The following is a 15,320-nucleotide window of genomic DNA, read 5'->3' as shown; positions in this document are numbered from 1 at the left end:
AGGAGATGGTAGTAGCCTGCACACAAGTTGCACGCACTTGCATCAAGGCTTGCTTTCTCGCCCTGGTCTTTGCCTATTTCCCCATCAATACAGAAAAAAACCTAATCCGAATTCCCCCACAGAGAGAAAAATAGAGAATGTGCTACCAATCAGAACTCTAGGGCTGGATTTCCGGGAGAAGGGGCGGGGCCAGGAGAAGGTGGAACGGTGCGTTTTCTCCCGCAAACCAATCGGAAAACTTGAAGGTCACGAGGTAGGAGGGGGCTAGGTGTATCGAGATGAGTTGCTATCCCCCGCGGCTCCCTACAATTGGACCAATGAGGGCGGTGAAGCGGAGAGGCCATCCAATCAGAGCCTAGGGGGTGGTAGAGGAAGGCGTTGAGGCGTAGCGGCGCCTGCGCGGGCGGGTTTTGGTTGCCGGATCCGGGTGAGGAGAGTGGCCAGAAGCATTGAAGGTGGCAGTGCTGGCGTCTGAGGAGAGGCGCCTGAGGGGCGGGGGGGTGGGGGGGAAGCGATGATGATGGCTGCGAAAAAGGGCCAGGGTCCCGGCGGCGGCGATGGCAGCGGGAAAGCAGAGGCAGAGGCGGCTTCGGAGGTGTGGTGCCGCCGGGTGCGGGAGCTGGGTGGCAGCAGCCAGGCCGGGAACCGCCACTGTTTCGAGTGTGCCCAGCGTGGGGTCACATACGTGGACATCACCGTGGGCAGCTTTGTCTGCACCTCCTGCTCTGGCCTCCTGTGAGTCTTTCAGTTGCGGAGGGGCTGCAGGCCTTTTTGCTGGGAGATCCGGGAGGGCGGGGGCTTTTGGAGAAAGAAGAGACCGTCGTGGGGGAACCTGGGGGCGGAGATGAGCTTTGGGGTGAATAAGAGATCCAGAGAAGAGAGGAGTGCAGCCCAGGGAGAGGAAAGAAAGGGGAACTGAGTGAATGAACTAAATGATGTTTGCCGAACATTAACTAATAGGGGGAATATCCCTGTGTGAAGAACAGTCTTTGGTTAGTCTGGAGAGGTGAACTGAGGGCGAGGAGCCCCATTTCAAGGGAATTTGTATCAAGGGGTGGGAGACCCTATCAGGATTGGGTTATCGAATACTCAATCTTGAAGCAATTGTGGAAAGACAGGACCGTTAATTCGCTGCTGCTGGAAGTGTGAATTGGTCCAACCATTCTGGAAGGCAATTGGAAATTATGCTAAGAAAAAGAGACTAATATGCCCATACCCTTTGACCCAGAAATTCCACCCTTAAGCACCATTAACTGACAAGATAAACTTTCGAAATATTCTATTCTCTAAATCCCAGTAATTACTTTGACCCCAACAAGCTCAATGATTAAAAAGAAAGACCCTATTTCAAAATGCTTATAGCAGTGCTTTTTAAAAATATGTAATAGCAAAAAACTGGAAACAGAGTAGCTACCTGTCTATTGAGGAATAGCTAAAATAATTGTCATAAGTGAACATTATGTAATGAAAGATTACAGATGTAAAAAATGAATATGACAAATAACAAAGAAGCATGAGAAGACTTACCTGAATTGAGAGAATCATGGGAAGACATAATGAACTGATGCAAAGTGAAGAAAAAGAAACCAGGAAAACATACACAGTGGCTACGACAATCAATGTAAATGGAAAGAACAACAAAAATCAAAATGATAGAAATTGAATGCTGTGAAAAAATGACCAAGCTTGACTTCAAAGAAGAGATAAGAAAGCACCTTCATGCCTTTGCTGAAGTGAGGGATCATGGTTGTGGAACCACTGTATAAACTGTCAGACTTAAAAAAAAAAATTTTTTTTTTGTTGGCTAGTTTTTATTGAACTGGTTTTTTCTCCCATTTTTGCTATAAAGCAGGGGTTGGCAACGTATGGCTCTTTCTGCAGGAACCATAAAGTCAATTTTTTTTTCAGGCGCTATTACAGGAGCGTGCACTGTGAGCACTGTACGGCTTTCATGAAATTACATTTTAAAAAATGTGGCGTTTATGGCTCTCACGGCCAAAAAGGTTGCCAACCCCTGCTATAAAGGGTGGCCCTCTGGAAGAGGGAGGAGAGAAGGGTGTGTGTATGTGTATATGCATGTGTATACACACATATATTTATATAGAAGCAAAACATGCCAATACAAATTTCTCTTTTTAAAAAAGCATGAGATAGTGTTCATGGGGCCTTGATGGAGTAGTAGTGGAGACCTGATTGGGATAGGAATATGGGGAGGAAGCCATCTTTTTGGGGAGAAGGGTCATAGGAGAAAAGGGACAAAAGAGAAAAAAGGATGTGAAATAAGAGAAACCCTGTATTAAAAAACAGGGACACTGGGTAAGACTGAGATTTAGCAAGAAAGGGCCCAATAGAGCTCAATCCAGAAGTGGAAAAGAAGAAAGGTCAAGGGATAGAATAAATGCTCACTAGCTAATAAATAGAACATGTGTCAAGGAGCAAAAGAGCCCTAATTCCAAGGATAGTTCCTTTTCTCACAAAAAAAAAAAAAAATAGCTCTCTAGCTATATAAAAACAGTACCTTTCTTTTTCCTGGCTTTTGTCATTCCTTGAACCCAAAGGTTTAGAGACAGGTGTAAAATATGCTTCTTTATTCAGGTTGGCATCATGGTAGTTGAGGAGCCATATTCTATTACTTAGGTGCCATCCCTCAGGAATACTGCAGAGAGGAAAGTACTATTTTAAGGGAATTCTCCTAAGCTACCCACCCACTCAGGTATCTGTCAGCTCTGAGGAATTAACTTAAATTCCCCTTTGATTCTTTGGAGAGAAAGTAAAAGGTGATGTGGAAATCACCCAAAGTAATTATTTCTCTGAGCTGACCAGAGCCAAGGGTCAAGAGAGCTTGAACCAGCAAACAGGTCCCAGGTTTTGGTGAGTTCATAATAAAATGCATAGGTGATGCTTCTTGTTTTTTAGAGTCATAGCCTGTCTAATTTGAATCTAAAATGGTGGCTCAGTCGGCTAGATTATATTGAAATGCTTTTCTTTTGGAGAGATTAACATATCATTTTGGCCAAAGCATGACTAAAGTTAGACTGCAACATTTTGATTGCAGCACCCTGGTTTGTATGAGCTGGACAGTGATTTATTTATCTAGTATGTTTTGTTTTTTAACTGTAAGGTCTTTTTTCTCTTCATGTCCTGAGATACTGAAGAGGATATTCTTTTTCTCCTATATTTCAGAGCAAGAGAAATGAGATAACAGAAGTTTATACATTTTTTTCACCATTCAGTCTCTGTTTACTGTATTTGTTGTTTGAAAATGAAAATTTTTTTTAGTTTATAGAAAGTCAGAGACTTAGGATCTAGTTTTTACAAGACCAGATTTTTTTTCCTGGAAAATTATTACCTACATTATCAAACCTACCCTCTTCCATATTGAATAGGCATATTGTGAGAATGAACTGGATCATTCTCCCCTAAACAAAGTCTGTTGTGTTTCATATAATATTGCAGAGCCTTTGGGTGTTTGTGGGTAGGAATAGGGATAGGATAGAGTACTGATGTAAGAAAATATTAATGTATTTTAAAAGGATTAGGTTAGACAGTCCAGTAATATTGGCTTATTTGCTCTTCCTTGCACACAACACTTTCTTCTCCTGACTTCATGCATTTTTACTGGCTGACCCTCATGTCTGCAGCTTTCCTTCTTCATCTCTTCCTAGCTTCTCTGGTTCCCTCCAAATCTCAGCTTCTATCCATCTTCTGCAAGAAGTCTTTCTCAGTCTTCCTTAGTCCTAGTGCTTTCCCTCTGAGACTGTCCCAATTTATCCCATATAAAGCTAGTTTGTAAGTTATTTGCATGTTGTCTTCTCTGTTATTAATGACTGAACTTCTTGGGAGTAGGGATTTTCTTTTGCCTTTTTTTTTTTTTTATCCCCAGCATTTAGCCTGATATTGTAGGTGCTTACTTAATAAATGCTAGTTCGTTGACTGACTAGAAGAAAACTTTAGGACAAGTAAGAAGTGAAAGAAATCCTAGCTGTAGGGTATAGAATAGGAAAAAAAGATAAGGAGTGACAACATTTGTTGGTTAGCTGCCCAAGGGGTATAGGAAAGCAGTGAGTTAATTTATTGCAATAAATTGACTGTGATGTCCTTTAAAAAAAGATTATGGTAAATAAGAAGTCCTGACTTTACTATTAAGGATTTTGTTCTAATATATCCTATAAGTAATGTTTCCAGTTCCTGCCTTGTGGCCACATCAAATGTCATAAAAACAAATAGTTCCTAGTGTGTAGGTAAGAATTGCCTGGAGTCAGGGCAGCTAGGTGGCTCGATGAATTGAGAGGCGGGCCCAGAGATGAGAGGTCCTGGGTCCAAAGCTGGCCTCAGACACTTCCTAGCTGGGTGACCCTGGGCAAGTCACTTAACCCCCATTGCCTAGCCCTTAACACTCTTCTGCCTTAGAACCAATTCAATATACAGTATTGATTCTAAGATGGAAGGTAAGGGTTTAAAAAAAAATTGCCTAGAGTGCCAGAGTTGAGTAACTGTCCTTGGATGAATAACCCTCAAATGAATTGGAGGAAAAGAAAAATTATCTGGGACACTTAAAAAAAAAATCTTACTTTGTTAGGAAGTTCTTATGACAGTGAAATTTGTGTCTCCTCCCTGTGGCCACTCACTGTTAGCCTCCCTTAAGACTTAATTTTATCATACTCCCTACTAGATAAGTAGAAATAATTTTGTACAGCATGTACAAGAGCCTGACTGGTTTAATATTGAGAACAACTAAAGCTGACAGGCATTGCCCAGAATGTACAGCATTGGCTCTTGCTTCATGTGGATCTTAATTTCTTTAAACAAACAAAAAAAAACACCTTACCTTTGATCTTAGAATCAATACTAAATATTAGGTTAGAGCTAGGCAGTTGGGGTTAAGTGACTTCTTCGGGTCACACAGGAAGTTCCTGAGACCGGATTTGAACTTGGGACCTCCTGTCTTCAGGCCTGATTCTGTCCACTGAGCCACCCAGCTGCCCCAGGAACTTAGTTTCAAGGGAACTAGGTGGAACAGTAGCATCTGGTTTTGGTTTTAAAGAATATAATAGAAGGACATTTTCAGCCTATGTATAAAGAGTTTCCCAGACGTGATAGATTTTGGGGGTGAATGAGGTTGGGGGAAGGATAGTTTGGTTGTTGGAAACTGCTTCAGGCAGAGTCACTTGACTGCAGGTGATGAGAGTAGTTACACTTTTACTAGACAGGAGAAACCAGGATCCAAGCTGAACTGGAGTGGCCTTGAGATTGGAAGGGAGAGGGGCATGGTGGGAACCTGAGGGAAAGGTTGTAAGCATTCTGGGGCAAGGCTAAATTTGAGGCTAAATCTCCCTTTGAGCCTGGAATAGAATGAGTTGACAGCTTTTTAAAGGAGGTGGGCCAAGTTTCTAATTCTGTATGGTTGGGAGAAAGGAAAGCAAATAATGCTGAACAAGGAATGTTTATTGAAAGTTATGTCAAGTTGTATTTGCAGACAGAGAGCCAAGAAGCAGTATCTACATGTCAGTTAAAATCACCTCATATCTTTAACCCTTGTTGTCAACCCCTGATGCTAGAAAGGTAGCCATTGAAGAAAAATGGAATATAATAAACATTTTAAGGTGCTTACTTGAGTCACTGCCTGAAAGTACAGCTTGGTCCAGGGAAGGGAGATAAATTAATTTGGTTTTACTTTAAAAAGCTATGATATTTCATTGTGCCAGAATTTAAAATCTACCAGCCCTTTTTTTAGGGATACAAAATGTTGAGTAAAGGATATTTCACTAGGACTTCCAGCAGAGTAGTGTAGTTGGAATGGCATCCCTGGCAAGGTTGACTTTCCAATGGATGGGTCCCAAAACAATTTACTTAGAGCATTGAGGGGAAGATATGATCAAATATATCTGAATTTTTTAGATGAGGTTAATTTGAACACCTGTTTTGTTTTCCTGATTGGAAACGTTTTTCATCTGTGGCAGACTTAGCAAGTTGAGGTAATAGTAAAATGTCGAGGAGAGGAGAGAAGAAGCATTTTTATATAGTGTCCACTATGTGCCAGGCACTGTATTTAATAAATTTTACAAATATTTCATTTTTATCCTTGCAACAACACTGGGAAGTAGATACCATCATTGTCCCTATTTTACAGTTGAGGAAACTGAGGCAAATGGATATTAAATGACTTGCTCAGGGTCACATAGCTAATAAATATCTAAGGTCAGATTTGAATTCAGGCCTTACAGGCTTCAGACCCACTGCTCTTCCACTGTGCTATTTCTGATGTAGTAGCCAGAGAGAGAAACTAGAAGAAGTTGGCTGTTTCTAAATTTATAAGTATGTTGACACAATTGTCAGTCTTGAGCCTGACCTCCTTTTTAATTCTTTTTTCTCTCCAGCCCCACCCGCTAAACCTAATTTTTATGTTCTAGATGTAGATTCCATTTCTGTCCCCGCTAATAAACATTTTGGTGGAGGGTTTGTTTTTTTTTTAATCAACCCCATTAGAATGAATCTGCCACTGAGATCTGTGATGGGGCAAGAAAAATGCTTCAAGGAAAAGTAAGGTATTTGGGTGGTAGTGGGGTCCCAGTTGTCTTAATAGAATCATAAAGTATTAGCATTAGAAGGAGAATTTAGACATAATCCAGGAGACCAACTCCCTTTTTTCTCTTGTTCTGGTTGCACCTCCCATTGTGTCGGGTAATCTTTCTGGAGGATGGACTTCTGACTACTTTCCCTGGAGAGGGATAGCTATGGGCTTTTTCCCTTGACCACGAAGTTTCCTTAACTCTGCCAATCTGATAGCTTGTGATTAGGGTAAAGGAAAAATGTGCTCTTGCCTGTTTGACTTATCCAGGTAGGTCTGAGGGCAATGGTGCTCTACCCTTATCAGTTACTGATTCACTGGTTTCCAGAAGTGCCGTCTAGTATAATGCATATTTTGGTGGATTTGGAGTCAGGAAGACTTGGGTTCGAATCTCATATCCTTTCTGAACTTAAAGCCTTCAAGACTATAAATAGTGATAGATTAGTTGACATATCTGGAAGATGTCTAGAGTACCAGTCCCTTTTCAATTTACTCCTGAATTTGTTCTTCCGGTATCAGACAACAGGTTATGATCAAGGGAGTTATGGACTTGGCTTCTGAAGCTAAGTACCACCAAGTCATTTTTAAATCTTCGATAAGACCTACATTTTTTTGCATCTTTGTCCATCTGTTTTCCTCTTGCTATTTCCATCATAATGATATTTGGTTCAAAGAGTTTAACCTCTGCAAGAAACCTCAGAGGCCATCTTAATACGACCACTACCTGACCAATCATCCTTTTAGTATTCCTGAAGATGTTTCCAATCCTCCTGCTTTTTTACCTCTTCTTGAAGACCTTCATCATTGGGGAACCCATTATTTCCAGAAGCAGCCCATTTAGTTCACATTTGGGTAGTTCTAGTTGTTAGGAATTTTTTTCCTTACATCAAATCATAATCTGCCCAATATAAGGAAAAGCTTGGCAAAAGCACATTGGTTTTGTTGAAAAGGCATAAACAATTATTAGTAATACCGTACTTTCTATGCATCTGATATATGATTGAAGGGAACGAGTTGTGGTTCTTTTTGGTCCCATTCTTTTCTTAGCACATTATCCTACTTTTCTGTGTGATAGATTTTTAATAGATTGTTTGGAATGATTTTAAATAAGAAAGCAATAGAAATGACTAAAAGGGATTTGTAGAAGTGGGAAATCCACAAATGTGCATTGCATATATTTTCAGACTTTTTCAATATATTGATTAGTTATTTTTTCCCCTTCTTTATTTTTTTGTCTTTAAAAATGCTATTTGTTATATAGAATGACTCTGAGAGTTAGAGGGGAATGATACTGGAGGAAATTTTGGTGATGTTAAAAAACCAAACAGATCAATAAAAACTTATTTTAAAATTTGTTTAAAAGTCATGACTAAAGGAGGGAAAACAGGAAAGTTAAAAAAAGAATTGGAATTGAGTTTACAGACTGAGACATTTATGTTTTTTCCAAAAATGATGTCCTCTCTTGTTCATTCTTGCCTTTGAGGCTAGAAAAATAAAAGCAAAGAGGCTAAATTTAGGTTGTTCTAAGGAAAAAGGTATCAAGGATTAAATAGTATTGAATCAGAAACCACATTATCAGAGGAGACTAAAATCTTCCTCTAGAATTATTCGGAAGCAAGAGGATGCTGTATATCTCTTAACAGAGGGATGAACCCAAGATGCAGACTTAGACGCACATAGCCAATGTAGGGATTGATTTTGCTGAGCTCTGCATGCTAGTTACAAGGGTTTGTGTTTTTTTTTCTTTTTCTGGTTGGGGCTGTTGGGGTCAGAGGAGGGTTACAGAGAAGGTATCTCAAAAAAGAAAAGAAGGCCATTATAACTTTAAAAAAAAAACAAAACAAAACACACAGGCCAGAAAGAATCACATATAAGCTAGGCAACTTAAAAAGTTAAATGGATTATATATTTAATGAGAAAAGCAACATGGGTATAATAGAGATTCATGTACAAAACACACAAAAAAGTAGTTGCTGACTTAGTTTTGCTGCAATTTTGTCAATATATCCCTTTCCAACTTTGAGATTGATTCTAAAGTGATCCTCCCTTTTCCCAGAAGCAATTGGAATGTGTTTCTTAGGATCCAAGAGTCCGAAGACAAAGACTATCAGTGCTACAAATCTGGCACAAATGAAAGAATTAGAGGGATTGGGTAAAGCTGGTTTTTTCCATTGTTGACCAGGTGGAACCTTGACTGAATGAGCAGGTTGAGTGCATTTTATTAGTTAGGCAGAAGCAGAATATGGACAGGCTTGACTCTGGGGGAGAGGGGTTAAGAAAGGAGTTGCTAAGATAGGAAGAACATAGTTATTTCCCCTAAAAGTTTATGAAAACAATTCCTGTAACCTTTCATAGACTTCTAGAGCTGGTGTATGTTGTATTTATGTAAAAGGCTAACAAAGAGGACCTCAAATATAATATCATGCCATCTGCTAGGTAATTCAGATACAAATTAGCATGACATTTGAAGTAGAGGGAATAAGGCTCAGCAGAAATAAGAGGAAAGGAAGGAAGGGGAAAGGAATAGGTATTAAACACCTTCTAGGTGCCAGACACTGCACTAAGTACATTACAGATCATTTGATCCCCAAAACAACCCTGAGATGTAGGTGCTACTGTTATCCCCATTTCAAATGTTGAGCAAACTAAGGCAGGCAGGTTGTGACTTGTTCAGGGTTACACAACTAATGTGTCAGAAGTAGGATTTGAGCGTAGATCTTTTTGACTCCAGGCCCAGTGTTACCACTTGGGCTGGTTTTCCATGATCTTTGATGTTTGTGCAGTTCTTTGGAGATATGAAGCATCATAATATATAGAAAGGATATTGGCAAATTGGAGCATAATAGTATGGTGTGAGAGGAATTCAAATGCTGCCATGTGAGGATCCGTTGAAGGGAGCTAGAGATGTTTAGCTTCATTAAATTGTTTAGAAGAGAAGACTTAGGGATGTTGGATGTGAGGGTTTTGACTTTGCTTGACCTCTGAGAGCAAAACCAGAACTAATGAGTGGAAGTTCAGAAAAGACAAGTTTCAGTGATATATAAAGTAGAATCACCAAATAATTAGGGCTATCTAACTCTGGAATGAACTGCATTTAGAAATACAGAATTCATTCTTGCTTTGGGTGGTAGATTAAATGAATTGAGGTTCTTATATGATTGTATAAGGGCTTCAGTGATCCTGATTTATTTATTTCTGTACAGCCCCTCTTTTTTTAAACCCTTAGAATTGTCTCATAAGTATAAATTCCAAAGCAGAAGAGTGGTAAGGGCTAGGCAATGGGGGTTAAGTGACTTGCCCAGGGGCCACAGCTAGGAAGTGTCTGTAGCTACATTTGAACCCAGGACTCCCATCTCTAGGCTTGGCCCTCATCCCCTGAGCCACCTAGCTGGCTTCTTGTCATTAAGAATAGCTGAGATGAGATAACTGAGATACCAAAGGTTTAGGATCTTAGGTCCTAGAGCTAGAAGGAACCCCCATATAGGAGATTAATTGATTTGCCCATAATCATTCAGATTGTGTCAGAGGCAAGATTTGACCCTAGGTCATTTGACTCCTAATCTCTGTTTCATTAAGGAAAAACTTGTGTGATAGCAGTGTTGAGGAGGAGGAACTGGCAAAACTGGCCTTGCTTAGTATGAAGCCAAGGATTGACATCCGTTCTCTTGGATGACAGAATCATGGAATTTAGATTTGAAAAGCACTTCATTGGCCATCCAATCTAACCTATGAAATATTTATTATATGTTGTAAGACAAAAAATGAAATTATATACTTGCCCTCTAGGAGCTTACATTCTATCAGAGAAAACTTGTAGACATGTAAGTAAGTATATATTTTCAGTGGGGAGGCAATAGCAGCTGGAGGAATCAGGAAGCATTTTGGGGAGGTGGCATTTTGAGACCTGAGCTTTGTAGGAAACTGTAGGATTCCAAGCTGGGGGACTTTCTGTGCAAAGTTATCCATATTTAATAGCAGTCTTTACAATAATATACCTGACATGTTCCTCTAGCCTCTGCTTGAAGACCTCCAAGGAGGAAAAAGTTATCACTTTCCAGAGTAGCTACTTTGACTCAGCTTTCAGTTTCCCTGACATCAAGCTTAAATTTTCCTCTTTACAATATCTACCTGGATCCTGGTTTTGCTTTCTTTGGCTAAATAGAACAAGTCATATACTCTCTTCTATTCAAATACTTGAATACAGTCATCTCCCCTACCCCCACCCCAAGCTCTTCTCCAGGTTAAATATTTCTAGTTTCTTTGCTCTGTCCTCAACATAAACACAAGACCCTATACCAGTGATAGCCGACCTATAGCACGTGTGCCAAAGATGGAACACAGCTCTCTGTGGGCACTCAGCTGCCCTCACTGCCGCGCCCCCCCGTGTTTGTTTCTAGAAAGGCAGAGGGACTCTGTCACAGCTGTTCCCCTCCCTCTCTCCACCTTGCCTGATGACATTTTTTCACATCCCCCACCCCTCTGCCTGGCAGTCCAATGGAAATACTTTCTCTCTTGTGTGGGGTAAGGAGGGACACAGCACTTGGTCTGGGGGGTGGGGGAAGGGACTGGCACTCCTTCACTAAAAGGTTTGCCATCACTGCCCTATACCATCTTGGTTATCTTCCTTTGAGCAAGATCCTACATATCAAAGTCCTTAAACTGTCATTCAGAACTGAATATGGCCCTCTAGAAGTGGTCTGACTATTACCCCCTTATTCCCAGAAGCAGTGGCTTTCTTAATGGATCCCAATACCAAATTAGCTTCTTTAGCTGCCATATCATACTGCTAACTCATACTAAGCTTGCAGTCCATTAAAACTTAGATCTTTTTCAGTCAAACTGCCTACCCCCATTCTATACTTGTGAGGGCTGATTGCTTTAACCCAAATGAAAGACCTCACAATTTTTCGTATTGAATTTGCCCTTTGAAATAGATTTCTAATGATAGACCATTGCTTCCCATCCATGGACCCTTTTCCCCTTTTCTGCAAGGGGAAGTTGGAGTTCTCAGATCTCTGAGGCCCAACTTGTTCTTTATAATTTCACAAATTCCCCTGTTCAATTTAATCTTGGTCCAGCACAGGAAGATTGCAAATCAGTGGAGAGAATGCTAGCTTTGGAGCCAGGAAGAACTGGGTTTGAATCTTCCTGACAACACTGTTGCCATGACCTGGGAAAGTCATTTAAATGTTTTTCAATATTCTAGACAACTCTCTAAGACTATAAATTGTAAAGAACTTTGTGACCTGAATTGGTACAGGAAGTTGCCTTGCCTGGCAGTTTCCTGTACCCAGAATGAATGAATGAAATCCCACAGGTCAAATCCCTATCACTAAATTCAGTATAGTGTTCTAGCCAGTCAAAATCTCTTTGAATTACTCACTTAATCAATTGTTTTAGTAGTAGTTAACTTCTTCTCCCAGTTATGTCATCTATACCTTTAAGCATTCAAAGCCAAGCTCAAATCTGATGGGACACTACTGGAGTGCCAAGGAATGCCCTTCTGCCAAGTTGCTTTTAAACACTAAAGTGAGCAGAACTATAGGTTGGGAACCAGGAAGATTTGAGTTCAAATCTAGCTTCAGACACTAGTTGTGTGACCCTGGATAAGTCACTTAATCTCATGTTTGCTTCAATTAAAATGGGAATAATAATAGCAACTACCTCCCAGAATTGTGAAGATAAAACGACAGTATTTGTAAGGTGTTTTGCAAATCTTAAAGAGCTTTATAAATGCGAGTATTATTATTAACAATTGCTTTTTGAGACCAACCATTCAGTTACTTCCAAGTCCTTCTGATTTTATTGTCATCTAATTTGCACCTCTGACTTTTCTGGAATAGTATGGCATACTTTATTAAATGTTTTGCTAAAATCTAGTTAAACTAAAAACTCTAGGACTCCCTTGAGCTACCCAGTCAGTTGACAATTAACTCTGTCAATGAATGAAATTACATTAGTTTTGCATGACTTGTTCTTGATGAAGCTATACTGAATCTTTGTAATCTCCACTTCCTTTACTAGGTATTCACCAACTGTCTTAGAATTTTAGCAGAAATTGAAAAATTCAGTGGCCTCTGGTTCACAGATTCTGTTCTTTTCTCTTTTTCTGAAAGTTGGGGCTTTTGCTGTTTTCTATTCTTTCAAGGAAGTCAGTTATCTATCCTACCAATTAAATTCAGTAAACATTTATCTAGTGCCTGCTGTGGACCAGGCAGTGATTAGGTCCTAGGGCTGCAAAGATCCCTGGCCTCCTGGAGATTATTTATTTGGGTGGATAAGGCTGTATACAAATAAGCATAATGGGAGGGATAAAGGAGAGAGAGGGCAAAATGTTCTGAGAAAATATAAGGAGGGAATGAATACTTGAGGAAGGTGGGGTCAAGAACTGTCCTGGGAAGTGGGGAGATTTGTTGGTCTGGAGGGAAGGGTGGAGGTGAGGGTCTGCGAAGGAAGGCTTCGGGGAGGAAAGGTGCCTTCTGAGCTTAAGCTAGTAGGAAAAGAAAGATTTTAACAAGAAGGAAGAGAAAGGCATTTGAGATATGATTTATGATAATTTGTGGAGGTGGGGAACAACAGGTTCAGAAAAGACTACCCTAATTCAGGTTGTCTAAATCTTGGAATTTGGGTTTTCTAACTAAGCCTTATTTTTGGAGCTGAATAATGTATTTGTATGGTGTTCTCTATATTCTCTTAACAGTGTGTTCTGTTTTATGGACACCAGAGGCTAAACAGTTCTTGCCAAGGAGCCCTAGGAATATCTTGTTTGATCAGACTCACTTAAACTAACACACTTAGAACTCTCTTTATTCACTTTGGCATCTTTTCCTTCACTGCCACTCCCTTCTAAAACAGCTGCCACTCCAAAACCCCAGTGTATGCCTGGCCAGGGATTCATGGTTCTTGGGATACTTTTTGCTGAAGCTAGATTTTCTCCTAAGGAAGAAAATACATTTCCTTGCTCTGCCAGACTGTCAGTAGCCCCATATTGTCCATACCAGTAACTTCTCTGTGATATGTTTGTTAATGCTAAGAAAGCAGAAAATCTAAAAAAAAATTTTTTTACTTTATATTTCTCTTCCTTCTTCCCCTTAGTGTCCTGCCCCTCCTCCCTCCCATGTGGAAATTAGAATCATATTCAGGACAAGCTTTCACTGCCTAACCCAATAGTGCCATGGTTCAGATGGACTTCTGGAGCTTCCTTCTTATAAACTCCTAAAGAGCCAGTCTTAATGCATTTGTGTATTTTTCTTTCCACCTAGCACAAAGCCTCATAGGCAGTAGGCAATCAGATCGTTGTTAAATGAAGGGTAAAAGGTAAAATACAAGGGAGGGACCCTGGGAAAAAGGATGAAGCTTTAAAAGTAGATTAAGTCATAAGGTTAAGAAGTAACCTCTACTGAATTTTGGAACATTTCTGTTGAGCTTCACTCTAGTCTAAGGAAAAAAATCATGACCAAAATAACCATAATAAAAGTTGACATGTCAGCTCTAAGGCTTAACATTTACAAGTAACATGGTGAGCTAGATTCTACAAGTGTTACTAGTTCCATTCTTATCTTTCTGGCAAGTATCCAAGGCAGGATTTGACCCCTCCTGACTTCCAAGTCCAGCATTCTTTCCATTCTTGAGAGGAAAAGACTTGATGAAAAGATAAAGCAAGGAAAAAAAAAACCTGGGGGCCATGCTACTTAGAAACAATTTCTTACCACCCAGGTGACCAGAGAAGAGGAAACTAGAGCATTCCTGAAATATGATCTATGGACCTCAGCATATCTGAGGCAGGTCAGATATTACAGTGAAAGTAAAGAATCATGGCTTCTCAGTATCCCAAAAAGCCAGTTTCTCTGCTGACTCCTGCCTTTCCTGGAGAAACTTTTTTGTTTGAGAACTTTCTCTTGGAAGCCTGAGCTTTACGTTTTTAGGTAGTTCTATACCATAACTGAACTGCTGTAACCCTAACCAGCAACCATAGATCTGTTCTCCTCAGTTAGCACCTGTCCATTGGGGCAGAATCCCAGGAAAGAAAGCAACAATTATTTGTCTAGTCCTTCTGTGTTCACTCTGTTCTATGTCATCTGTTCTCCCGCCCCCACAACCTTCACTTACATTCATAAACAGTGCTGTTTTTCCAAAGTTGGCAATGACACCTTTTTTCTCTGTGTATATTTCCCTATCTCCCTCTTTTGTGAAATTTTAGTTTCCATTTTGGAAACTAATGTATCCAAGGATTCCCTTGAATTCAGGAAAATCCAAGAGGATTTTATATGAAACTGAATCTCTTTCATTTTACTTGCTTTACTAAAAGTGATTTTAGATTTCTTAATAAATATGTTTTAAAAAAACATATAAAAGTCCATTTTTTCTCCCCCTCCCTTTGTCTTGCAAGGAACATTAACTATGAATTAGTATAGTTAATTTCTTTATTAAAAATCTTGATTTGACCAAATTTTTCCTCATTTTTATTTCTATTATATATTTTGCTATTGAATCATTTTTATTTTCCAATATTTTCCCCCATCTAGAGAGCCATCTCTTAAAACAAGTTGGGGAGGAAAATGCAGTTCAGCCAGCTAACTACCATATCAACACAGTCCTTTTTTTTTTTCACTTATTACTTATCTTTTATTTTCACAACCACACATCTATGATGAAGTGATGCAAAACATATTTCTGTATTAACTATGTTGTTAAAAAAAAGACAAGAAAACCACAAATAAAATGATAAAAAATAGCATGCTTCTATCTGCTC

At 39.7% G+C, this 15,320-nt stretch overlaps 1 protein-coding gene across 1 annotated transcript in view; it reads left to right on the top strand.

The window, feature by feature from the left end:
- The first annotated feature begins 514 nt into the window (after window positions 1-514).
- The window catches only part of AGFG2 (ArfGAP with FG repeats 2), a 50,633-nt gene continuing 35,827 nt past the window's right edge, over window positions 515-15,320 (top strand). Inside the window, exon 1 of the mRNA XM_044673495.1 lies at window positions 515-735. Coding sequence (XP_044529430.1) covers window positions 515-735 — 221 coding nt within the window. The remainder of the gene's footprint in view (window positions 736-15,320) is intronic.

This window comes from Gracilinanus agilis, chromosome 4 (genome assembly GCF_016433145.1).
Source record: "Gracilinanus agilis isolate LMUSP501 chromosome 4, AgileGrace, whole genome shotgun sequence".
In the NCBI taxonomy this organism is placed as follows: domain Eukaryota; kingdom Metazoa; phylum Chordata; class Mammalia; order Didelphimorphia; family Didelphidae; genus Gracilinanus; species Gracilinanus agilis.
Note: the sequence above shows the minus strand (reverse complement) of the source record. Positions and strands in the feature narration are given on the sequence as shown.